This window comes from Amborella trichopoda, chromosome 9 (assembly GCF_054954075.1).
Source record: "Amborella trichopoda isolate Santa Cruz 75 chromosome 9, AtrichopodaSantaCruz75HAP2 v2.0, whole genome shotgun sequence".
NCBI classification, from domain to species: Eukaryota; Viridiplantae; Streptophyta; class Magnoliopsida; order Amborellales; family Amborellaceae; genus Amborella; species Amborella trichopoda.
In genome coordinates, this window is record NC_142344.1 from 54,600,474 (window position 1) to 54,628,036 (window position 27,563).

Genomic DNA, 27,563 nt, shown 5'->3' on the forward strand with positions numbered 1-27,563 from the left:
TTCCTCTGTTCCTATTCTTACCAAAGTTGCTGATGCATTGGCTCAACCACAGTGGAAAGCGGCCATCATTGACCAAATGATTGCCTTAGAGAAGCAACAAAAGGACAACATGTGATTGGATGCAGGTGGATGTGTACCCTGAAGCACAAACCAAATGTTCGATTGAGAGATACAAAGCTCGTGTAGTAGTGGCTAAGGGTTTTACACAGTTATATGCGGTTGACTATAGAGAGGCTTTTGCTCTTGTAGCAAAAATGAAATCAGTACGGATACTTTTATCTATTGCAGTAAACAGGAAAATGGCCACTCCACCAATTAGACATGAAGAATGCAGTTTTTCATGGAGACTCGTAAGAGGAAGTGTATACGACATTATCACCTAGGTTTTATCCTCATGGGGGAAAGGGAAGGTCAGTAAATTGAGAAAAGCTTTATATGGATTGAAACAATCACCTTGGGCTTGGTTCAAAAAATTCAGTATGGCAATATGTCAGTTCGGATTTCAAAGAAGTGTTTCAGATATTTTTGTATTTGTTAAATGAGATTCTTGTTCTACCACAATACTAGTAGTACATGTAGATGATATAGTGCACACAAGAAATAATGATCATAAGATTCAAAAGGTGAAAGATTTCTTGGGGGTAGTTTTGACATCAAGGATCTTGGTCCATTGAAATACTTCCTTAGAATAGAGGTGCTAAACAAGGAAAGTTTTTGCCTCAAAGAAATTATACTCTTGATCTTCTCAATGGCACGGGAATGCTTGGAGCCAAACCAGCAGAATCTCCCAATGAGGTTAACGACAAATTATATGACCAGCAGTCAGAACCTCCAAGTAACCATGGCGTATATCAGAGGTTAGTGGGTGGACTTATTTATTTTGACTATTACACGGCCAGACATCACATATATTGCGAGTGTGGCAAGTCAGCTTATGCACGCATCATGCTCCCATCACTTGGTGGTTGTTTATCGCATTTTACGATATTTGAAATCTGCTCCAGGGAGAGGGCTACTTTATACTAGCCATGGTCACCTTGATGTACAAGGTTTCTACAATGCAGAGGGGGCTAGGTGTTCTCTTGATCGACGATCCACCAATGGCTACTTTATGACAGTGGGTGGTAATCTAGTCATCTGGAAGAGTAAGAAGCAGAATGTTGTAGTTCAATCTTCAAGAGAAGCCGAGTATCCAGCAATGGCAAGTGGTACATGTGAAATAATTTGGCTCCGTTCTTCGAGAGATTGGGGTTAATGTTCGGCTTCTATTTCTCTACGATCTATATTATGATAATCAAGCGGTAATTTATATTGCATCAAATCCCTTATTTCATGAAAGAACCACGCATTGAAGTTGACTGTCACTTCGTCAGAGAAAAGGTCATTTCTAAGACTATATGTACTCCATTTGTTCGATCTGAGAATCAATCGGCAGACATACTTACTAAGGCCTTTAATCGAGTTCGACTAAAGGATGCTTTGGCCAAGTTGGGCATCTATGATATATATACTCCAGTTTGAGGGGGAGTGTAGTGACAGTAATAGTCATGCACAATGGGTTGTAATAGTCATGTAATGTATTGCATAAGGGGCTATAACAGCCATGTAAAGATTCATACATAATGGGCTGTAACAACCATATAATAGTCGTGCATAATGGGCTGTAAGATCCATGTAACATTCATGCATGATGGGCATAGTCATGCAACGACCATACATAATGGGCTGTAACCGCCATATAACAGTCATGTATGATGGGCTGTAATAGTCATGTAACAATCTATGCCATAGGAGCGCGTGCTTTGATGTGTAGCCTATGCGGTACATCAAATCGCTTGGAGCTTCGCAAGAGCAAAAAGCCCTGCCAATAGTTTGACCTTGCTACCACTGGCTTTGCTCCTTGCTTGTCTTGCCACTGGCCCAATAAAGGAAGGTTCTTTATCTCGTAGGAGCCCATTTGTACGAATTGCGAACATACCACGCACGACCAGACGTAGAGCCAAGCCACTAAGAGCTGGGTACCAAACCGGGCCGGCCACAGGTGCCAGATCCGAAAAGTAGAGTATCGATCAGCCTAGTGCACCAACCTACATAATGGGCCGTAACTCCTATGCATGTTGAACTAATTGTATTATAAGTCCCATAGGGATCTATGTATATAGGGCACATTACCCCACGATTTGTATAGAGTGAAAAGACATCTATACTTTATGTATCTTGTCCTTGAATTTATTCTCTTTTCTCTCTCAATCTTAACAAAAAAATATGATAAAAAAGGGGCCATTTTAGGCTTTTAGAGTCATAATCTGGACCAGCCAGTTTGATACTGGATCAGTGAACTGCCAGTCCACTAGTTTGGTGGACATTCTGGTCCCGGGTTTCAACTAGACTGGAATACCCATTGCTTTACAGGTTTCCAGTCTTATACGGTCTTAACATCATTGATATATACAGTTTTGCAACTAATTATACAGTCTCATAAGACATCACAATTTTGTAATGATTTAAGTTTAACTAATGAAAACTAGTGAACCTTCAAAAAAGAATGGTTTGGAGTGAAAGCATCAGTCTAGTGGAGCAGTTCCATCATCTAGAACAAAATACCTTGTCTACCATAGCCATAAAATGTGCACTACACACAACTATGCAAATGGCATCTAAATGGAAGCACACATGTGCCACAAAAATTAGAGAAACAAAAAAAAAAGGAAAAAGGATGGATAGACAGATCAATGATTCATGCATATTCTTTTCAATACTAAAGAACTACCGTGAACCATCCAAAGATAGATAAAACTTACTTCTGAATAAAGCATACAGGAAGCAACCAACACTCTTTGTCTTCTTGACTCTGCAATGGGCATATTTAGAACAGGCGCAAGCACGCTGTACGACATCACCATAGATCAGTAACTAGTACTTCCAATTAACTTAATAGAAACTGAAATAGAACTAGTAGAAAGATGCTCTTTCTCAACCAAGTCTAAGATACATAAAAAATTTGTCAGACTGACTAAAAACAAAGTGCATAAAATTAATTGCAACAGCTGTAACATGAATCTGCCAATCTTACAAAGAAAACAAATCAATAATTTATCCAAGGAAACAAAACCAATCATCTAAAGCATCATGTAAATCTAGAGAAATAACAACTCGCAATTTTAACGTAGCATCCATTTTAAACGAAACGTGTAGTGTAGGTCTAACTTCTCAGACAGAGAAGATAGGGAACCCCAATCATGTATGGGTGCATCATAGGTCTAGACATTTTATAGCAAGACTATGAAAGCAACTGATCAGTCAATAACATATCAATGCATTAAACATTGCTTAAGATGCTCCTAAAGCCTAAAAAACATAACCCATATTTCTTCTAACTGGGAGCAGGTAATCCAGCAGAAGAGAGAGAGAGAGAGAGAGAGAGAGAGAGAGAGAGAGAGTCCAAGACTTTCCTCCACAGCAATGCTGAGCGTGGTTTTCTTGTTGATAAGCTTCTACTGTTTTCCAATGATGGAGTGCTACTTGATTGCCATGATAAGCCTTCACTTATATCACCTTTGACGCTGACATTCCTCACAAAAATTCCATCTTCACCATTATCTTCTTCCCTCATGGAGACAAGTACCATTCGAAGCATGCATAAAAACGGTTGGTCACTGTCCAGCAGCTGATAGAGAGCAGTCATTCCTCCCATTCCAGTACCAGAACCCCCACCAATCCCCAAGCCACCACCAAGTCCACATTCATCTAATAATAAGGCTTGAAGCATAGCAACCGACTTTTTCACTAAAGGAAGCTCAATCCAATTTCCATTAGCATCCTTTTCTAAGGCAGCACCCCAAGATTCCCAGCCACTACCACCACCACCAAATGTTGTATTCTTTGAGGAAAGGCCAACCCCATACCACATCCTGCTCCTATATTTCCAACCTTCTGCCAGATCTAAAGCACAGCTGCCATAGGAAACAAAAGCACATCGAACAGATTCATAAGGCTCTGCAGCAGCTGCTGCTGTAAGGCGCTCCATAGCAACTGCAGAAATTTGCCCATTAGCATCAGCCATTGAAGCAAGTACCTGATCAAAAGAAGAGGAATAATTATTAAATGAAAAGAGAAAGAGAGGAAAAAACAAATATAAATTATGCTAATTCATACATAATCTGTAAAATAAGTTATAGAAAATGTCATTCACATTACTCCGAATAAACAAACCAGAAAACCCTGAGAACCATGAACATAAAAGCTGGTCAGAGAATCACAATAACTCAGAACAGCATATCAGCCGCAATCTAAAAGAATCTTCAAACTACAGGAATGTTTACCACAAACCGCAAAAAGAAAAAGAAAAAGACAGGGGACTCAGATACCTCACACATAGTGCTAGTACTAAAAATCAAAATCAGTTGTATTTGAAAGAACTGATATTGATGTAACTACCCCTACCATATATCCAATAACAAAAAAAAGGACCACCAATAAATAATTTGAGAAAGAAACATCAAGACTGCTAAGTACAGCAGAATACTCACATCAAGAGAAAGACCTCCAGAATCACTTGATGAAGATTGTCTACGAGATCCTAAAGTCTCTGAAGATTCTAACGTTGATTTACTCAATGAGTTTGAGCGGCTGCCACTGGACCAAGCAACAGAAACAGGAGAGCCTGAACCTTCAACAGATTGTGAAGAAGTAAAAACCTGGCTTTGCAATCTTAAATGATCCTCCACAAGCATCAGAATTACAATTGCATTCTCTGCCAGAGCCACAGAAAGTTGAGCAGCAGATTCTGCTTCCATTTTTGCAACTTGTGGCGATAACCCTTCAGCTGCAACACCAGCAGCTGCAGCTGCAATTACTTGAGTCTGCTGCAAAAAAAGGGATTAGTGAAAAATAATAGCAGCTTTTATACAAGACAACAGACAGTACTGACACTGACAGGAATTTATATTAAGAAAACAAAAGAAAAACATGGGTAATTGCGTGTGATGGCTGCCCTGATACCACACTCACACAGAGCTAAGACGACAATAGAAATCAACAGCAAGGAAGGGGGAAGGGGGGAGATTAAACAACCTGATATCTTGTCAGATGATCCATGCCAAACCAAATAAGAAAAATAATAATATAAATTTCCATAATTAAAAAATGACACTTGCAGTTATTTAAAAAATGTGGTGTATTGCATTTTTCAGATGAAAGAAATACTACCTGAACTTGTAGTTCTCTTGCTGCAAAGTCAAGTAATCCACCCAAAAGCCTTCTCTTGAAGATAGGCAATGATTCTTCACGTCTTTCAACAAAACAGAACACAAAACTTATAAAATTGTAAAAGGGAATAAAATGACCCAAAATGCATATGAAATTATGTTAGTGAGTTCGCATATTCCATACCAACTATAAACATAGTAAAAACCATTTTCTTATGAGGGAGAAAAATAGATATACAGGACTAAGAAAGGATGCGGGAGATAACAAGGAAATATGAAATAAACTCTAGTTTACACGCTGTTACTTAACATCCATTAAATATATACCAGCAGTAAGAAAAATATAAGAGTGAAACAGAGAAATGCATCCTGCTAAAACATGCAACAAAGGGAATGAATCTTAAATGCTAGGAAAAGCTTCAAGGCATCAACAGGATACCAAAAACCCAGTACTATTCAATTAGGTTTAGGTATACAAGTTTGCTACTCCATATCTGCAGACTAAATTGATCAAAAGATCGGGAGAAAATAAGAACTGCCTACCAAGTACCAACAAACAGTAAATCATTTTATCATTTCAATACAGGGGAAAGGAAGCCAAAACAATAGTCTTTAAAGTCCAACTTATTGCTCGACTTTTTCTCTAAAAAACATTGCAAATTTTCATCTTTAACCTCGTAAAAGAATGCAAACAACCCAAAGTGGCAAGCATTTTTAGTTCATCAAACTAATGTGGCCAAGACACTTGCTATATCATGCTTACATTATACAAAGTGAACGAAGATGAATGTAATAATGAGAGAACTTCATAAAGAAATCTTTAAAAATCTGTATAATACCAAAATTAAACCCATGCTTTTCCTATTTCAGCAGAGGGCTTCCATATTCATGGCTCTAAATAGGACCTACCTTTGGAGGAATAGCTAAAGAAGGGACTTTTACAAAAATGGCCATCATATATTCCAGACTCTTTTAACCTGTTCAACTCATAGAAGCACATTTACAAAATACCCCTCTATTATTAATAAAATAACCAAATACATCATATCAGGTGAAGATAAATTTTAAATTTTATTATTTTACCTAATTTTATGATAAAGAGATTTTATTTTTCAAAGGAAAAAGTGTGTTCTCTATTTTAAAAAAATTTAATGTCTTTTTTCTAAGGCTGAAAATTTTAGATATAGAGTAAACTTTTTCCAAATCAAAGTACAAAAGTAAATTCAATGTGTAAAGTTAATTAACTTTTATTGATTAGTAAACGATAAAAATTAATATTTTATTGATTAGTAAATGATAAAAATTAAGATTTAAACACTTCATTTAGTAGCTTAGTATTTGAAAAAAAAATTAATATCCATCTCATATACCCTGACTCGAGAAATTAAAGATCCCCTATTACTTATAACATTGTATGTCAAATTATAAATTGACAAAGACCATTATTAATGAGACAGTTTTTGCATAAATATTATCTGAGGCATTTTGTTAAGGAAGAAGATTTCGTGGTCCCACCATATCAAACCATAGATTTGGCCTGCAGCGAAATACCATGCTAAGGGATTTGTTTGCCACAAACTCCTCAAGTCAGCTTTATTCATGTTTTTTTATTAATTTTTTGAAATTAAATTGATTTGCAGTTCAAAAAATACTCCAATAAATAATCAATTCCCTTTCAAAAATTGAATCTAGACAGACAATAGAACTTCATCACCATCTTCATCAGAGCCTCATCCCAACTATTTGTTGAAAATGATGCAAAAACTTAGCAGTTGTGGTCCGTGCCTAGGGTAGTTATGTGTTATGCGTATCTCTCTATGTTAGTGGGTAGTTATCTATTGCAGGGAGTTATCAAAGAATCAGACTATGTTAGTGGGTAGTTACTTAGAAATTGTGTCATGTAGATTTGTGGGTAGTTTGAGTCACGTAGGTTTGTGGATAGTTTGAAAACTGCTAGGTAAATGCTTATAAATAGGAACCATGTAATGGGATAATTGTAACATGTGGATGTAACATGTACCGCACCTGTGAAATGAGATATCAGTGATAAACCTTGTGAGTTTGTAATCATCTCTCAAAGAAATAGTGTGTACTTACTTTAAAGTAACCAAATACTGTAGAAACACCCACGCATATTTCAAAGATACCAACTGTGGTATAAGAGCTTTCCAAAAAATCCAACATGGTTCCCATTGCCTTTCTGTCGTGGTTCCCATTCATCTCCACCTTCCAATCTCGCCTCTTCTTTAACCAGGCATTCAATCAAGGCTTGGAGATCTCCCTCATTCTCATTGGAAACCGTGCGAATGTTGAAACTTGATTTCTCTCCCTTTCTATCATCAACACCAAGGGTTCCATGTCTAGAGTTCTTGTAGGAGTGGAGCATGAAGTATTTCTCTTTCATCAAGATGGTTGAAAATTGTGAGGTGTTGCTATTTTCACTTTATGTGGGGGCGGAATGTGAATATATTGACACGACTGTAAAGAGATTGGCTGGGAGTTTAAGGCTTTGTGACATAAGATTTATTGCTTTAGAGAAGGTAGGGGTGAGGGAGGGTTCTCCCATGTTTAATACTTTCTATGTTTCCATTTATAACTTTAAATGCTTCCTATGTTTTCCTGAAAAAAAAAAAATGAATTTTGCATCATGTTGGATTTTTTGGAAAGCTCTGATACCACAATTTGTATCTTTGAAATATGCGTGGGTGCTTCTACAGTGCTTAGTTGCTTTAAAATGAGTACGCACTCTTTCTTTGAGAGATAATTACAACTCAAGAGACAATTACAAACTCAAAAGGTTTATCACTGATATCTCATTTCACAAGTGTTGCACAGGTTACATCCACAGGTTATAATCATCCCAATACATGGTGCCTATTTATAAGCATTTACCTAGCAATTTTCAAACTACCCACAAACCTACATAACACAACTTCTTGAAAACTACCCACTAACATAGAGTGATTCTTTGATAACTCCCCACAATAGATAATAACCACAACTTAGAGTGATTCTTTGATAACTCTCCACAATGGATAACTACCCACAAACATAGAGTAATTCTTTGATAACTCCCACAATAGATAACTACCCACTAACAAGAGTGAAAGAGATGAGTAAATCACACGGACCTCAACCCCTAAAATTTTGCATCATATTTCCTACATTCCTCCTTGATGCAAATCTTTTTTAAACTTCCTGTACAAGATTTTCAATGAAATTACAAAGGTCTTCATTTTCTTCCTTTAATGTAAAAACCAGGGCTTCAAAGCTTTTCAAATATGCTTCTTGCCTTCTTCATTTCACAAATTCCTTCTTCCCTTGCAATCTTCACCTTCTCTTCTTCGTCATCTTGAATTTCAATGACTTCCTTCGTTTTTGCTAACTGCAATATGGCAAAATGAGATGCATTGTATTCGGCTTCTTTTCTTGTATCCATATAGGATCCTGAAAATTCTCTTCCCCCGACTTCTACCTCACAGATAAAAATAGGGGTATGGTCGGGTCCCCCTTGATAATTTTGTAAATTGGTTTTTCAATTTTTTGCTTTTGGCAAAAATTCATTCAACATGCTTATTGGAGTAGGAATTGCCATATTTCTTGATGTCTTTTCTACACAATAATTGGAGCAATTAGTTTCCTTTTAATTCCTTTTTTGAAACATTTTTCTCCCTTTTCTTTTTTATGCCTTCTCATGGCATCCTCATGCCTTTTCATGGCATGAAACACTAGGACTATGGTATCCTTTTTTCTTATTCAAAAATCAATTTTCCTATGCCTACACTAGGCATGGATTTCCTATCATGCCTTTTTATGGCACAATTTTTTTTTTTTCTCAAAAATCATTTTTCCTATGTCTAAACTAGGCATGGATTTCCTGTCATGCCTTTTCATGGTACGATATACCAAGACTGCGGTGTCCCCTTTTTCTTTTTTTCTCAAAAATCATTTTTGAAAACTTGTGAGAAAAAATGACATCAAGAACTCTCCAATTTTGTTTTCCCCTTTTTTAACTCCTTCTTTTCCATTAACACCTCATTCTTTTCTTGTCTTTTTGCTTCCCTTTATTTTTATCAATCCAAAAGACTCTTTTTTTTCTTTAATTTTGAAAAATCACTTTTTTTTTATCAAGACCCAAACATTGTTTTCATTTTAATTTTCCAATACTCAAAAAATTCACCTTTGAAAATTGGAATCAATAGTTGAGAAATACTTGGACTACTAGTGTGTGCCATATGGAATAATGCAAGAAATCAAATAAAGAGATTTAATTTTCTATCACCTTTCCCTTGAGTTGACCTACTGGTGCTAAATTTCTACACCGATGCCTATCTCTTTAGCAACCTGTGATCTACTTATCTCTTTTTTTTGGCAACCTGTGCTCTTCAATGCTTATCTTTTTTTGGCAACCTGTGTTCTCCAATCTTTCTCTTTTTTTTGGCAATGGTGCTCTCCAATAGCTATCTGGTACCATGTTGGACTTTTACAAAAGCTCTGATACCACAGTTGGTATCTTTGAAATATGTGTGGGTGTTTTTATAGTATTTAGTTACCCTAAAATAAGTACGCACTCTTTTTTTAAGAGATAATTACAAACTCATAAGGTTTATCATTGATATCTCATTTCACAAGTGTTGCACAGGTTACATCCACAGGTTACAAATATCCAATTACATGGTGCCTATTTATAGGCATTTACCTAGCAGTTTTTCAAACTACTCACAAACCTATATGACTCAAACTACCCACAAACCTACATCACACAACTTCTAGATAACTACCCACTAACATAGTGTGATTCGTTGATAACTCCTTACAATAGATAACTACCCACTAACATAGAGTGATTCTTTGATAACTCCCACAATAGATAACTAACCACTAACATAAAGTGAGAGAGAGGAGTAAATCACACGGACCGCAACCCCTGAAATTTTGTATCATATTTCTAACATTATTTCGAATCGGCTACACGAATCATGTTCCGCCATTATGCTCTATCAAGGGCTATATCCTTAGTAAGACCATAAGTCCCTATATCTTTTCTCACTACTTCTGTCAATATCCTTTTGGACCTTCCCTTACCCTTTTAGAGCCTTGCACTTAAATCAAGTCACGCCTCCTAATCGATGTTGTATTAGGTTTATGTTGCACATGGCCAGCCCACCTAAGTCTAGTTTCCCTCATCTTATCCCCTATTGAAGCCACACCTAAATTCCCTCAAATATATTCATTCTGAATTTTATCCTTTCTTGTCTTGTCACTCATCTATCTCAAAATCCTCATCTCAACTACACTCATCCTATGGATATATTGTTTCTTGACTGCCCAACACTCCGTCTCATAAAGCAAAGCTGATCTCAGAGCTGCTCTATAGAACTTCCCCTTCAGCTTCATCGGTTTGTGGTGAACACATAAAAATCCGGATGCACATCTCCACTTCACCCACCCAGCTCTGATTATTTGTGCGACATCTTCCTCATCTCTCCAATTTCCTAGATTATTGATCCAAGATGTAGAAAATACTCTCTTTTAGGTATATCTTGGCCATCAATCTTAACTACTTCCTCGTTCTACTCCTATTATTGCTAAATTTCCATCCCATATATTTTGTCATAGTCGGGCTAATTTTAAAACCTTTAGATTCTAGAGCATCCTTCAAAGTTCTAACTTTGTGTTGATGTTGCTTCTAGTCTCATCGATCAAGAGAATGTCATCTGCGAACAATATACACCACAGTACCTCATCTCTCATCGATCAAAACAATGTCATCAACAAACAACATACACCACGGTACTTCATCTTGTAGGTGCCTAGTTAACTCATCCACAAACAATAAAACATAATATTTTAAAAGCTCAAAATCTTTTTTTTTTTTGGAGTTAATTAACCATAGGGCAAATCATAGATAATTTAAAATTTTTCAGGCCATAAAATTCCTCCTAACTGGTGTTTTGCCTGCAAGACCATATAACACGCACTAAGGGGCAAGGTAAAAGTTCTCTTTCTATACAATGGGCCCCCATACAGAGTCCCTACAAATATGGTGCCTTCAATAAGGAGATTTCCTGCTTAAATAGGAAAGGCATAGATTTAGTATTTATATTTCACTGTCATAAGGTAACTTTTGATGTTATCGCAATGAATTCTCAAATTTTTGCTGTATTTGACTTAACAAGATTTTCCATTTTAACCGTCCATGTTAAGTTTATAGCCTTCTTCAGGACCTGACCGTTCTTTTATTTGGATCTCCGTCTCACCCCACAAATGCCTCGCAAGTCAGATGAGATACATCACTGACATAATTAAAAAAGCAACATCCTAAAACTCAATGTTGAAGCAAATGCAGGTTAACACCATAGCCATGAAAATTATTCAGTCCAGGACTTACAATAAGAAATGCTAACCCTATACATGTTATTTTGTACCAGCAGTCCAGTGTAAATACTCTCTATCATGAATAGTCTGGCCCGAGCGTTATCAACATAATGATGACCCAGAACCAGTATTATATGAAGAATGGGTGCTGTCCATAAATCAATACTTACCAGAAAAAAGCTAGAGAGCCGCATATGCAAACAAAGAAAATGGTACAAAAAACATAATCAGAAGCAAATAATGAAAATATTCTTGTAATTACCTTATCCGTTGCTCTCCAGCACTAGATCCTCCAACCATAGATAACCATTCGGCACAGTGAAGGGTTGCTTCGATATCCTGAAAGGAAAAGCTTTGGTCGTGACTGTACCAGATTTACAATAAATGACTTATATCACTTAACAGACAAGCAAGGCCAAGAAGTGACTGTCATAAAGAATTGCCTGGCAAAACAAATTAAAAGAAAAAAGCATGAACGGGAATGTTATTCAAGAAAGTAGAGTCATAGACAACATAAACACTATTTTTTTTCCTTTTTTTTCTTTTTTTGTTGTGGAGGGAGGGGGGCAGACATAATAAGCCATAAATCGCACCCTAGCATGCAGTTAATTTTCATTCATGAAAACGACAAACAATAGGCAGAAGGAAGAATTTGCAGCCAAGTTGAATGAGACAATGTTGACTTGGGCTTATCAAGGAAAAATCAAGGCAGTCTATCTGACTGAATATAGTAAGCATATCATGAATTAAGAGATCATAAACCATAAATTGCTCCTTAGCATGCAGTTTTTTCATTCGTGAGAATAACCATAGCGGATGGTAGAATTTGCGGTCTAGATGAATGACACAATGGTGATAAATAAAATTCGTCGATCCATGCCCCATTTTGAGCTTATCAAGGGAAAAATCAAGAAATCATCTTGCTTTAACAATTCCAAGTCCATAAAAAAAAAAAAAAGTTAAAATAAAATAAAAACATAATTTGGTCCATAAACTTTTTTCAGAAAATATTAAATACTTTTTAAGCAGTAAAGGATAATCTGCAAGTTCAAACACAATCTCAGACAAATTAGTATATACTTGCCAGACAAAGATGAATTTAATAACATCAGCTTCATAATACTAAGACCACCATGTGATAAAGATAAACATGACATCACAGAATTTAAAAACATCAAGAGGGATCATACAAAGATCATGATATGAAATTACCATGTAACAAATAGACAAGCCCAATGTAAATAAGTAGCCTTTTAGAAAGATACAAATGTAAATAAGTATATTCAAAATTTCAAATTGCAGCATGTTATGGACAGATATTTTAAGAGTAATAAAGGTGAAATTAGACATTGGAACCAAGATTATATTCAACAAGGCCTACCTTCCACCCATCTTTCAGGCGCATTGAATGCTCTAGCATGATAATCAGAAAGTTATGTATGAGGTCCTCTATTTCTCCAACGCTTGGATCATTTGACGATTTGCTTGAACCCATCTATAAAAGAAGAACAATTCAAATACTACAGAACAATAACAAACCAATAGAAAAACAAAATGCCAGCATGTGTGAAAGTACATGTGCTGTGTGTGTGTGGTGCATTTGTTTATGCCCTATCAGTCCAAAACCCAAGCTGCCTTCCAAGATTACATGCCCATCTAAATGGAATCCCTTCAAGTTTTTCGTAAGACCAGTAAAATGGAGAATAAAATCCACTGAGAGTCAAAATCAAAGATATACCTCATAATTTGATATAAGAACCTCCAAAATCCATTCAGGCCATTCTTCCATAGCAGTAAGGCTGCTTCTATTTTCTGGATGACTGCAAGCCAAAAACAGAAGATCCTGAAAATCATATAGAAAGCAGTAGTTCAGAAACAAAAGCTTACTTGGAAACTAGCCAGATCCTCAAAAGAAGAAGTCAAGTAATGCCAAGAAAGTTTTGTGCTGTTTATATGCACATAGGACCCATTAAAACTTAAATTAAAGTACATCAGAGCATCGGCTAGACACATACAAACATCAAAGCACTAGTTCTAGAGTGCTTTGCTCTAAAATCAAACCCACCCTCGAAAACCAACTGCTTTGACATGATGCCAGCTCATCACTTGCTCTGCTTTGAAAAGCATCAGAGAATAGCACACTAAAGGACTTTGCGATGTCAAAGCACTACTTGTGATTTGTATATGGCAAGGCCATTATTTGAGAATGCTTTGCAGGTAAAGCAAAGTGCTCTCAAACAAGAGCTTTGTTCTCCTGCAAAGATATCATTAGAGAGAACTTTGCAGGCAAAGCAAAGCCAAGAGATTGGACATAAATTTGGGAAAAAAAAGTATTCTTTTTTGTTCCTTACGAATCAGAAGATAAACCACAGAAGAACTAGTCTCACATGTGATTAGTAATGCAAAACTAGGTAACTCAACCTCATTATGAACTAGAGAACTATCTGTTTCTATATGAAAAATAGGCAACACATAAATGTCAATATAACTGTCACAAATTATGTAAAATTATGAAATTGTGAACATGCTGAACTATGATTGTGAACAATATCAAAAAAATAAATGCTGAAAATTGCAGTGCTGAGGTAACTGCTCCAATAGGCCTATAATGTTATGAAGAAGATACAAATGCAATCTCACACACAGACATGCACCATGCCTTTAGACAAATACCTGTATTGCTCGAATTTGCAAAGGCCCAGGTGCATATGGAAGCGAGCGAAGGAGAACCAACAAAAGTTGAACATGCTCAAAGCGATGACCAGAATCATAAAGGTTTAGACCATCATCTGATGAAGAGGCATTGATCTGCAATTCAAAAAATCTAAAGTAAAATTCTAATGTATTATCAGAAACAACTGTGTACTAAGAGAAACCAAAGAATCAAGCATATTCTCATTGATCTATATTACAAGTAGGAACATAGGCTTGAACATCCATTCAAAGAAAACCCCTTACATAGCAATCAAAAGGTATTAGAATATAATTAGTTTTAAGCCTCTCTGGACCGGTCATGAAATTATGATGTAATTACACCATACCAAAAAAAATGCATGCGCATACCTTCTACTCAAGACCATAAATTGAGACTTCATTTATTATCCCAAAGTTACTCAAACAGATCCAAGTAACAACATGTAATGTACAGATCCCGTACATACTACAACCAGTAACTGAATTATCCCCACAGATGTTTCTATACGATTCAGTCAAGTTAGTTTACAACATGAACAAAGACAGGTATATGTATACAAAGTGTCTGTTTCTGCAGTTTTAAATGTGTATATAAAAAAGAGAGCTTCTCTAAAGAACATTCTGTAAATATAAGCAGGAATCTATAGTATCCTTAATGAAGAAAAATATTAAGGAAGTTTTCAAAACAACTACATTACAATACGTCATATGCACAATTCCAAATAGATTATGAGATGTATGGACAACTGAAAATATATTCTAGCCATACCGAAGCACCCACTAAAGCCACATAAACAGTGTTTGTCATCAGCCTCTCTGGTGCTGCTTGAAAAGCTTTTTGCAAGGCAAATAAAAGCAAAGAAATTTTATCTGCAAACATGGAGCTGCCTTCTTCTGGTGCTTCATTTCCCAAAATGTTATTGGGCAATGCTGATGTTGCAGTATATGAAGTAAATTTTAAATATCCAGATGTCACTAGAGCTCCAAGAAGGCTGATAATTCCTACAACAATTCCATCACCATCATCAACATTGTAAACGTTATTTCTCGCACTCTCAGCACTTATTGAGAGGTTTATGCCACCCAAATTCTTGGCTATAAAGCTCTCAGATAAGGATGCCATTCTTCCTATGTCTGTACCCAAAGGTAGCTTTTCGGGGCTGCTTTCACTATGGAGGGGCTGCAATTCAGAATCTACAAGAGGAACAGATTCCACCTCTATCTCCCCCGAAGGGCTTAAGTCATCCTGGCTTTTTGAGTCTAAGTCATCCTGGCTTTTATCTGGCATAGCTATATTTTCTTGCTCGAGCTCCTGATCGAATGTGTTCTTGGCATCATGTATTTGTGAATCTGAAGAAACTCCCCTGTTACCAGCTTTTGCTTCACGCTGAAGAAGGACAAGCAGGGTTTCGATGCCCCCAGATGACAAAAATGACTCCGCAAATGTCTGAGCACGTGAGGTATTTGGCTGCACAACCAGCCTATAAATGAGATGCAATACCCTGGCTACCTGCAGACATATTAAATGCACAATTAGGTAGTTCCAACTCATAAAGCAAAGTCAGATAAAGAAAAAGTTTACCAACGATAGAGAAATCAAAAGCACATATAGCCATACATGCCTGGCAAAGAAAACATTATTATGCTACTCATTCCCATAAAGATAACATATGTTATTTCTCAATTTTAAGTGCTTGATATGCCAAAAACCATTTAATTAACCCTTAAGCACCACACATTAAACAAAATGAAGAAGACTATAGCCAAAACAACAAAGAAAGAATAAGATGCTGATTACATGCATCATGCAATTACCTTAGCAAAATTTTAAGTTTTAAACAACAAAAGGTAACAACTATGAAGAAACCCCCACCAACTTCCATATGCTACCAATTATAACACCAAAACTTATCCAAATTTTTATTCTACTATTTCGCTTCCTTGGGCCAATATCCTCCATCAGATATAATACCAAGGCAATCAGCACTAGGTTCAAAAGAATACTCGGGCAAGTGCTCATAATGATCATTAGAAGCATACTTACAATGCTAATTGCAAGTATAAAAGATATATCATATATCATTATCATCAACATCAGCCATATCCCAACTATTTGGGGTCGGATATAAAAGAGAAATCATATAAAAAAAGAAAATAAAGCATATAAAAAGACAATTGTAAGAAATTTCATAGTTAACCTTTCCTCAAAAAAAATTTGTAAGACATTTCATTCTCTATTTAAGAAAGAAATGAAAAAAAAATTCAAGAGGAAGTACGAAGAAAAGCAAACATATGACTCTGGCTAGAGAATTTCAAATGAAGTACACATAGTACCTGATTTGGTTGTGGACAATCTACCAAAAAGCTGATTAAACACCGAACATCACTAACAGCCATTTCGGCAGGTGAAGCTCCAACTAGCAGTTCAACAACCACTAAAAGCTCATCAACCAAAGCATTCACTTCACCAACTAGCCGCGATGTTTCATGCAGTGAAAATGTACTTACTGAATCGGTTTCACGAACAACCCAATAGCAACGCCGGCATCCATCTAAAAGCATCTGGACAGCATTAGCATCCCTCATCGTCGATGACTCAGAGAAAACCATGTCAGCAAGGGAAGAGAGAAGCTTTTTCTGGAGCCCATAACTACATGAACTCCACATCTTCAAATCCAAAAGCAAATTACTGAACAATTGCACCTTGAGAGCAGGATTACTTTTTTGAGATTGGCACAATGACACAATCGCTGCAACAAGTTCCTCATCCCTGACACCAGTTTTCTTTTCAAGATCCAAAGATGACAAAGTAAGGAGAAGGTACCTGAGAAGTCGGGCCAAAACCTCAGGTCCATGACCACGACATAGCTCCTCATTATTACCAGGGTGTTGGATTGCCATTGATATAATTCTGAATATCGGTCCAGCGAGAGAGGTTGTTGCCAGAGATAAAGGGAACTTGCCAGGCAGAGGCTCGAGGGTATCACTTTGTACGTTGCTAACGACTAGTGGAAGCAAGGACATTGGACCACCTGTGGCCCACAATGCCTCTATGGGGCGCATACGAGTTGCAACATGAACTTGGCCCAGAACCTCGGCAGGTCTCCTATGTGTACCTGCACCATAAAATACTATAAGGCACCCACTCAAGGAGTAATAGAAAGGCAAATTGTACACTAGCAATGAAAAAGGAATTGATCATAACGGGTATCAAATGGGTAGGGTCGACCAGGCAACCCTCCAAGTGGACCTGGTCTGGTCCAAGTTCAAGTCAAAGGCCTGGACCCACGGGATCGGGTCCAGGATGACCTAATCCAAAACTGAACTAGGTCCCATTTACAATACATATTAATATATATTACATATAATATTACATTTACATGTGTATAAACATATACACACCATGTACAATACATATTAATATATATTACATACAGATAATATACAACATATTAATAGATATTACATACATAGAATATACACGTAAATGTATATAAACATACACATACCATGTATAATATATGTTAATATATATTACATATATCTAGTATTACATTTACATGTATATATATATATATATATATATATATATATATATATATATATTAATATAGTGCATAATATATATTATAAAATTATAAAATACTATCATGTATAATATATTAACCCCATTTTTGTATAGCGCTACCAACCCTTGGTAAGCCTATTTTTTGGCTTGAGCCCCAGCTTGTGGATGTCTTTATGCTCTCTTGTAATCCTTTTCTTATAAATAGAACAGTTAACATATTCAAATATATATATATATATGTATTAAAATGCAAATATATACTTTTATAAACTTATATATTAAAATCAAATTGCCCTTTTTCTCTATGTCTCCATCTTTCTCTCTCTCATGTCAATGCAAACCGAAGGCCTAACTACCAGGTTCCTCTTTTTCCCACTTCGCCTAATCTCTGCACTCTCTCACTCTGAGCCTTAAGCTCGGCAAAATCCTAATCTCCCTTCCTACCAAACAACAAAAAAAACCAGAAAGTCGGGACTGAGTTAGGCGACCAACTCGTCCTGGGTCAGGTTCAAGTTGGAGTCTGGAATGGACCCTAAGCCAATTAGGTCAAGGCTAGGTCAGGGCCAACCAGACCCGTTTACATTGCTATTGATCATCTCTCATGACTAGTTCTTGAAAAGGAAACTACTTATATCAGGCTCAGGTCAGATTCGGGTCTAGGTAGGGGGAGACCCAACCCATTTGCAGCCATATTGATCATGTCTCATGACTGGTTCTTGAGAAGAAAACAAATCATACATTTATAAGACAATGAAGGATTTCGACAAGACTTTATATTGACATATATAGATAAATGGTCAGATAAAAAATAACATCATCATCATCATCCAAGTCTTATCCCAATTAATTGGGATCGACTACATTAATCATATTTTTCCATTCTTCTCTATCAAATAAACCACTTGTAAATGATGCTTGCTTCATGGAATATCTGCTCTGTTTAAAAAAGAACTCTTCTGGTTTGGGATCTAACTTTATTCCCCCGGGAAGGCTTCAACTGAAGTAACTGCCTAAACAAGGAGGGCATTGATTCACCCTTGATAGTCAATATATAGCAGCTTCTAATACTTATAACAGTGGCGGGATAAGCACACCAATAATTCCCACCCATTCCCTCCTATTCCAATACTTATTAGAGTGGCGGGATAAGCACGACACTAATTCCCTCTCATTCCCTCAGTAAGAATAGGTTCATAACTCATGATAAGATGCGGCAAAGTTTATATTGGTTGTCTGCCTAATGCAACCCACCTCCTATACCCATGCTTGGGATGGGTTAAGAGAAAAATTAAGTTCCTCACCCTATAAGAGAGGGTAAGATGATGCAAAGTTTTTTTTTTTTTTTAATAAAAATGGGAAATTGCAACATAAGGCTCCCACTTTAGCAAAAGAGCGTGTATACTGTGCTCCCTCAGGAGCATACTATACATTTACTCCCTTGAGCAAAACACTTAGTTGGGACATTTTTTATTTTTATTTTTTTAAAGAAAAATTGGTATTCATCTAAGTATGACTAGATGATTATTTTTAAAGATAAATTTTTGAATTTTGAGTTCTTGAACATCTAGATCATTCCCTCCAAAATTCATCAAGAATTATTAATGCAGCAAGAAATAGACACTTTCATTTAGAAAATAAATTTCGTGGGATTCCTATTCAAAAGAAGATGAGATATGACAGTTAAGGTTAAGTAACAATCGCAAGGTTAGCTAATGCAGAAGGAAATGTAATTTGGAGACTTGAAAGATCCAGAAAATAAAAGCGATAGTAGTAGTAGTGGGACACAAGCCAAATTGATTAGTTGCTCCAAATCCCACTTTTTTCACTGGGAATTGATAAGAAGTGGCTGTGGCTTGGCCAGTTGAGGCCCATGGAGAGGTCAATCACCCAGAATTCAATTGTGAAATGGGAAGTTTACTCGCTAGTGAAAGCAAGGATTCCCATGGCATCCAGATATAGGATCTTAAAACTAATTTACGGATCCTTAGGACTAATACAGCTCAGTCTAAATGATTAGACCAAAAAAACAACTAATGAAGAGACTCCTTTCCTCTCACATAAAGATGCAATAAAGAGCTAAGCCAAATTATGGTTATGAATTATGGGCCTCTAGTCTCATCCTGGAAATTGATGCTGATGGTATACAAAGATTACCTTGTGAGGTAGTCTGACCTAGGAGTAAAGGTTATTGTTGCAATCAAGGGGGAAAAAAACCATCTGCGCTTTTATGTCCAATCTCAATGATCGGCTTTCCTAGCACAACATAGTGTGTTTTTTTTTCTTTTTCTTTTTCTTTTTTTTCTTTTCTTTTTCTCATCCTCCTTTTCTATCCGAAATGGTCTATTTCATCACAATAGAACGTCAATATACCACAATAATGCCTAAAGCAGAAAAGCTTATGGGCAAAAATAATGCCAGCCATGATTTGCCTTCCTAACTAACCTGCCTTTATCCACGACAGGCAGGCCACAGAATTACCATCTTCAATATGACAACACATGACCTTTTAAACATTAGACTAAATATATTATCATATTTGTCACAACGGTTACAATAATCTATGAGATCTCTATAGTGAAAATATAAATGACAGATAAGTTTTAATATACATAATGTTTATAAAAAGAGACGATGACGATGTCTGGTGCCACACAGTGAATAAAACAATAAACCAGAGAAAACAGCACTTGTAATCAAACCCAGAGCTTTTAATGATTTGCTAACCTGCTGCACCAGAAGGAGAGGCATCAGGACAGTGACGCCCACTCAGCAAATTTGGGTGATAGAGAAGGTGAAGCTTTCCTCCAATCTCCGAGTCCAACACAAAGCTCTCCTCTGCCAATAATCTCAAATGCTGATTTGTTGCTATCCATGGTAAGCCTGCACCATTCCCAAAAGAAGGTAACACATCTCCACCCCTTGCAGCCAAACGCTCCATTCTTTCAGGACCAATCGGCTCCTTGAAAATGTATATTGGACCCATCTCAGCAAAGAGCGGGCACTGGCGCCGACGCCTTTGCAAACCAGCCATGGTAGGAGGGGGATTTGTTCCAATACAACAAAAGGCAAGTGGCTTAGAGATACGAGGGAACTCAAAAGGGCGGCTCTCATACAAATATCCATCAATATACAATCTCAGCTCACTCTCTGCTTTACCCAACAAATTTTGCTTGTGGGTGTGCTCCAAACCAATAAAATACCAACACTGAGACTTGAAAGCATAGGTAAAATGCAGAGAGGCCTTCTTACCCTTTCCACTCCCACTTTCAACCACCAAAAACTGGCCATGGAAGTAAGCTTCAACACCTTGGTTATCAGCTGATAGAAAACTAAAGAGTCGAGGCATATGGGCAGTTCCCTCACCAGCCAAAGCACTTGCAGCAGCTGCAGCTGACATGGCCGACGATTTCCCAGACTTAGCAGCAGCAGCAGCCGCAATGGCAGCTGCTGCTGCAGCTGTATTCAAAGTGTCAGCAAATGATTCAATATAAAGCCACGTAACAAAGGCATAGCCATTAGAGAAGGGCCATCGACTCTCTCCTGGACCCAACAAGCCCGAGCTTTCACCATCAAACTCAAATGTACACGTTGGGCCCTTGGCCTCCATCCCACCCATTGCCTTTTCCAAGGAAAGCATCATATGCTTTGCTCTACCAGTCGAAATGGTGTTGCTCACCACTTGGAGCCACTGTTTCAAGTGGGTTACGCTCATAGAGTGAGAACCCAACAATTGAACGCACTGGAACAAAGGACCAGATTCCCAAAACTCGAAATTAAGATCTTCTACTAAGAGCCTCTCTATAGATGACAAAAGGGCTGGAAGCAGATCAGCAACCGAACACATTGACCTGTTGCGAGTGCAAGCCCTCAAAATCATGGACAAACCCTTAACCATTCGACTCCTTGGAGACAGATGACTTCCAGTGTCTCCTGCACATGGGAGCCATGGAATTAGCATAGCTGAAACAACAGCTGCCTGCGCATTAAGCATCACACTCGGTGGGTTACCATTATCCCCATGATCATCAAAACCTTCAATGCCACCCATTGTAGCTAAAAGCACATCAACCACCAATCTCGAGATGCTTTCTCTCTCCTCTTCTATCACAGAGCTCTCATCCCCACTAACTATAGCTCTCAATCTCTCCAAGCTGGAGGAATCTCCTTGTATGGCTGATTCCACTAAGAGTATAAGCTCTGGTGACACGTTGGGCATGGTGGGCTTGGATCTGAGCTTTTGAGGTGAAACCACGGGGGAATCGAAGCTCACAGAGGAGGACGATAGCCTCAAAACAGGACTTGAGCTATAATCACCCTGCATCTCAACTGATGATGCTTCAATTTCTCCTAATCCTCTCCCGGTAGATGAATTAGATACCTCTTCATTGCCTGAAACCAGACTAATCGAATCAGAAACAGAGGAACAAATCGAATCATCTTTGCCTACAGTTTCTGATGTGATTCTCTCTTGGTCCCTTAATGAGACTTGTTCAAATTGGTCTTCTTCAGATCGACAAACCGATCCATTCCAGTTCTCAGCGCCAGAATGGGAAAACAAGGGCTCATCACCTTCTAGCCGTTTGATTTCATCAGCACCTACGGTCCTGATCGGGTCAGGGTCTGGTGAGTCTTCCATTTTTAAATTAGAGTCTATTTACCCTGAGGTCATCTGCTCAATGCAACAGCCCTGGATCAAAACGCTGAAATAATCAATGGTTTCCCTAGAATTGACCAGGTTTTAAACAAATTTGTTCATGATTCAATTTCCCTGGAAATTGATTTTATATAATGATCATCAAATACGAAGACTCAAACTGATTAAAAAACAATTAAAACAGTGTACAGTTGTTTAGTCAAATAGATCTCCAAGAAAAAGCCCTAAAAAACCATTGATCCATCCAAAAACCCAAACTTGAGCACATATAGATCCATTTCTCCAAAATTAATCAATATAAAACTGAAACAACGAGTGTAAACCAACTGAATCAATTAGAAATCAGATCAATCCCTCGAGCTCCAAATCAATGAACCAATCACAGCTCTATCGTCGATGAAATCACCATGAGAACAAGCACTGCATCAAGATTACCAGTGCAAGTATCAGAATTCAAATGCCATTAAATCTGAAACGGAACTACAATTTTCAAATAAGCTACACATTTTTAAATGCAATTCACGAGATTGAATTTTTGAAAAATACCTCAACTATCAGTGAATTACTGAGAGAACACATAACACAAAGAGAAAAATATCAAAATCTTCATAGAAATTAAACTCTCTGTTGTTTTTGTTGTTTCAGTATCCGGGTTGGAAATGGAATAGGAGGCGGTTTAAGCGCCAACATCGGGGTTTGTTCGTCTTATATACGCGGAAATGTGGAGCTGACCAGCCACCATTTTGAAAATGTCGAAATAGTCCCATTCACTTACAAAGTGAAAGCTTCTTTTTTTTCGCATTTAATAAACTAAATTCATTTAGTCTTTTTAAGGTAAGACTAGACGAATTTTGATCCAAGGGTTATATCCTCGATGAATAATAAGTCTTCATGTATTTTATTTTTACTTTTATCATGTCCTTTTGGGCATATCTCTCGTCCTTTTTGAAGCTTTCATTTAAACATTTAATCAACTAAATTTGAGGGTAATTAATGGCATTTACATATAAATGTCCTTTTGGTCATATCTCTCGTCCTTTTTGAAGCTTTCATTTAAACATTTAATCAACTAAATTTGAGGGTAATTAATGGCATTTACATATAAGAGAGAGGGTAGTTTTCAGTAGATGCTACAAGAGAATTATAATCTGTTTCATACCCTAGATAACTGGATTTTCCAAATTCAGATTCACCTGATCGGAACCGAATCTAACTAAAGAGAACAAAGAGTGAAAAATAACAATCGCATGTAAGTCCATATTAAACTCAGGTGATTTTGAGTCGTATTGATGATTTTTAAATTAGTGGACATCCCTAGCTAGAGATGCATGTCAATGTAGGATCTTGGTGTAATTATAATATCGAGATAATAAACATTTATACTTTTTTAAAAAAATCGAAATTCTTATAAATGTAAGGTTAGAGGTTACCTTTCTAATGAAGGAATAATCCTTAAAAGTTTTCCCTTTCCGGTGAAGTTAATAATCCTTAAGAGAGAGGCTCTCTTGATATATATATACATGCACAAAAGTACTTTATTTTTAATTTGAGTAGTATAAAATGATTAAAAGGATGGTATTTATGAACGGGAATAGATCATGTCAGTCAGCCCATAAGTTAACAGCTACAGCGTCAGCTGATGGTTTAAATTGATTTTGAGCGGATCTAACGATTACAACCTCATTTTGTATTTTAATTTTCATCATTTTTCTATAAATCCAAATTACTTGAAACTTTAGGAGTTTATTCTTCTCATCAAGACACACCTAAAAAAAATATTAAAAAATATTTTATAAAATATAAATTGATCAAAATACCCCTGAAAAGTTTTAGGGGTGTTTTGGTTAATATTTATTTTGTGTATATTATTTTCTATATTTTTATTAGATTTTTCTATTTTTAATTAATAGACGTTCAAAATTTCAAGTAATTTAGATTTGTAAAAAATTAAAATTTAAATACAAAATGATGTTGTGACTATTGGATTGGTCCCAGATTCAATCTGAGCCATTAGTAGACACTGTAGTTGTTAACCCGTAGGCTGACATGATTCATTCCCTTTATGTACTTAACTTTTCTCCTAATTAAACTGCTAATGAAGGTATGTATTATAGAAAAAACTGAATTGGACTAAGATGTAACTTACATTGAACTCCTATTTTGCAAGGCCTTCTAAGTAAGCAAAATGCACAAAAGTCTCTCTCCATGGGATCCTATACAGTTTGACATCTCTAGTTGATTGTGGTAGTGTATATGAAAATTAATAATAAAATATATACACTGAGATTATTTACTTTTAATATAAAAATCATACAATCATAATTGACAGTTGGATGTGAAATCAGGTGATTGGAAATTTATTATTGATTGGACAAAATGTCAAAAATAAAATTTCTCAAATGTTGTGATGTATTCCAATATATTAAATTCCATATCCAATGGGTAAAAATAATTGTTACATCAATGTACCAAAACTAAATGATATCATAATATACAACCCGAATCAATAAACAATAAAGCAAATAACACAGAGCGATGATTTCATACAACGGTTGTATTATACTATAATGCAACCACACTTATAGAAACCATGTTTTTGGCATTTGTATGACCTCAAATTTCGCACACACAATCTCTTCATCCTCAAAATTAATCTTATGAAAAAAAAAATCAATTTGCACCCTAGATATGGTAAAAATTAGTACCCTCCAACAATAAATCTCGACCGTCCATTCGGTGAATTTCAATATCTAGGCCTTGACAAATTTAAAATCAATTTTTTCTTTGTTAGCATTGTCATTCTCATGATGATAATACTATATAAAAAATTTGGAAATAAAAAAATCCTTTTGAAGTCTATATCTAACATTCTCACTAAAATGGACGGCTTATATTAATTGGGCTAGAAAAATATTTTTTTGAGGTGTTTTTTTTCTATTTTTTCTTATTTGTGATTATTCTTTAGAATGAAAAGAATATACATCTAAAAAATTACGTCAAATAAATATATCTAAAATGGGCATTTAATGTGGTTGCATTATATTATGATACAACAGTTGCATGAAATCATTGCTCAATAACACATTGTTGGCACATGGTACATTGCACTCTTGCCATCTGGTGTGACTTGAAACTTTTTGTATTACAATAACAAATTTTCATTAGATAAGCAAGCAAATCTCATTATGCTTGCATTCAATGTGTTGTACTATTGGTGATTGATTTTAACTAATTTTTTTGTAGCTTACGTAAAAGTAGTGATAAAAGATGTGGATTTATAGCCTCACCGAGGGTGTGACTCTTGATACAATAGAATAGGGGATTGGGATTTGTTTATCCGATCCCAAATAATCGAGAAAATATGCTCATGATGATGATTTTGTCGCTTATGCTTTGGCGATAGTAAATATATCAGTTTGGGTGAGGGAGGTTAGGGATTTGAATACTAAATTTCTATCGCACATTTTTATATCCACTTTAACGGTACCATTATTCCATTAATGATTGAACAAACGCATGCACATGCTTTGTAATTGATAGGCAAATGCATTAATTATTATTGCAATAACTCTTGTAATGTTAGAAATGGACATAATAAAACTGGATGGGTCCTTTTTTCTTCTTCTATTTCCATAAAAGCTGGTGCTTTTTTTATATCGAAAAATCGGTGTTTTAATGGAGAAACAAGGGTATTAACACTGGAAAAATAAAGAGGGGGAAAAAATAAAAAAATGGAAAAAATTGGCGTTTATTGTATACACTACGATTTTTAAAAAAATGTTGTTACTTTTATTGTGCTTAAAAATATGGGTGCAGTTGGCATACGGACGCTTCCGTATGTGTACAGGTAAGGTGCCTTTCAAATTTTATCATGGTATATAATTTTGATGTAAAATGTTATTAGGATTATCTCAAAAGAGTAATGATCACGTGGGAGTAATGATCATGTGAGATCCTCCCACACCCATGTGTGTAGAACCCCAAATGATCACCATTAAATTTGGTATAGAAATCTAGAAAAGGCAAGTCTCACACCCATGTGATAACTTTTTTAGAGATTTGTGCTAAATTTAATGGCGATCCTTTGGGGTCCTACACACATGGGTATGGAAGGGTCTCATATGATCATTACTCATTTAAAAAATGGTTAAAATCAAGTACTTCTATAAGCATATGAAAATCTTGAAAATGGACGGTGTAGATAATATGTTGTAAAATGCACTATTTACGAGACTTAAAATGTTTTTATTTTTCATGGTCATACATCTTGATGTCGAGATGATTAGTCAAAGGGTTTATCAACATTAAAACTACGTTTCCGGATGGATTTTTGAGGGGCATCCGTAGTTCTACATTATAAGGTTGCATTATTATATAAACTTTTTCCTAAAATATGGTTCATTATTTCATTTTTTGCATAATTATTAAAGGGTTTTATTAGGGTAGACCACTTGTGGTGAATAACCTTAAAGTCCTAAACATTTATGGACACTTAGATGCCCTTATCCTATAGTGTAGTAGCATTATTTTAAGTAATTAATCAAGAGTAAAGTATAAATTCCTAATAAAAACAAAAACATTCATTAACAATAAATGGACAATAACATCACCGACATGGTGTATGACATTACCTACAAGATGCATCAATTGTTTTTTAACTAATAGAATACCCATATTTTTTTATCGAAATATCCATTATACCATTTTAAATGGCAAAAAATGCCCTTATTTGAAAAAATTTGTAATAAAATTCAAGGGTATTTAAGTATTAAAAAATAATGAGGACTTTAAAGGTATACACCAAATGGTGTAGCTTGACAAAACCCATTATTCAATCGCATCAACTCGTTACATAACATTTATATTTAGGAGCAATGGTTTAAAAAACGGATCGGTGACCCGGATCAGGCTTTCAAAAAACCGATCCGGATCAGCGAATCGGCGATCCGGATCGAGAATCGGGTGAATCGATCAGAATAAAACTTAAAAAAAATCCGAGAAAATTATTAAAATTCATTATAAATATTGTTTTTTAGGAATTCAATAAGAAATGAGGGTACTC

At 36.1% G+C, this 27,563-nt stretch overlaps 1 protein-coding gene across 4 annotated transcripts in view; it reads right to left on the minus strand.

Annotated features, from left to right (window-relative positions):
• The window catches only part of LOC18447846 (WD-40 repeat family protein / beige-like protein), a 43,916-nt gene extending 20,736 nt beyond the window's left edge, over positions 1-23,180 (minus strand). Inside the window, exons 1-13 of one of the 4 annotated variants that reach the window (XM_020675711.2) lie at positions 23,048-23,180; positions 22,829-22,921; positions 20,572-22,534; positions 16,614-17,395; positions 15,049-15,789; positions 14,259-14,393; positions 13,324-13,428; positions 12,967-13,080; positions 11,848-11,924; positions 5,209-5,290; positions 4,530-4,865; positions 3,453-4,075; positions 2,802-2,886 (exon numbers count right to left, since the gene is read on the minus strand). In XM_020675711.2, the coding sequence (XP_020531370.2) occupies positions 2,802-2,886; positions 3,453-4,075; positions 4,530-4,865; positions 5,209-5,290; positions 11,848-11,924; positions 12,967-13,080; positions 13,324-13,428; positions 14,259-14,393; positions 15,049-15,789; positions 16,614-17,395; positions 20,572-22,483 (4,992 nt within the window). In that variant the 5' untranslated portion in view covers positions 22,484-22,534; positions 22,829-22,921; positions 23,048-23,180. Of the gene's footprint in view, positions 1-2,801; positions 2,887-3,452; positions 4,076-4,529; positions 4,866-5,208; positions 5,291-11,847; positions 11,925-12,966; positions 13,081-13,323; positions 13,429-14,258; positions 14,394-15,048; positions 15,790-16,613; positions 17,396-20,571; positions 22,922-23,047 lie in introns of those variants that run through there. The other 3 variants (XM_020675713.2, XM_020675710.2, XM_088846277.1) reach the window with 3 other exon arrangements.
• Positions 23,181-27,563: the final 4,383 nt, after the last annotated feature.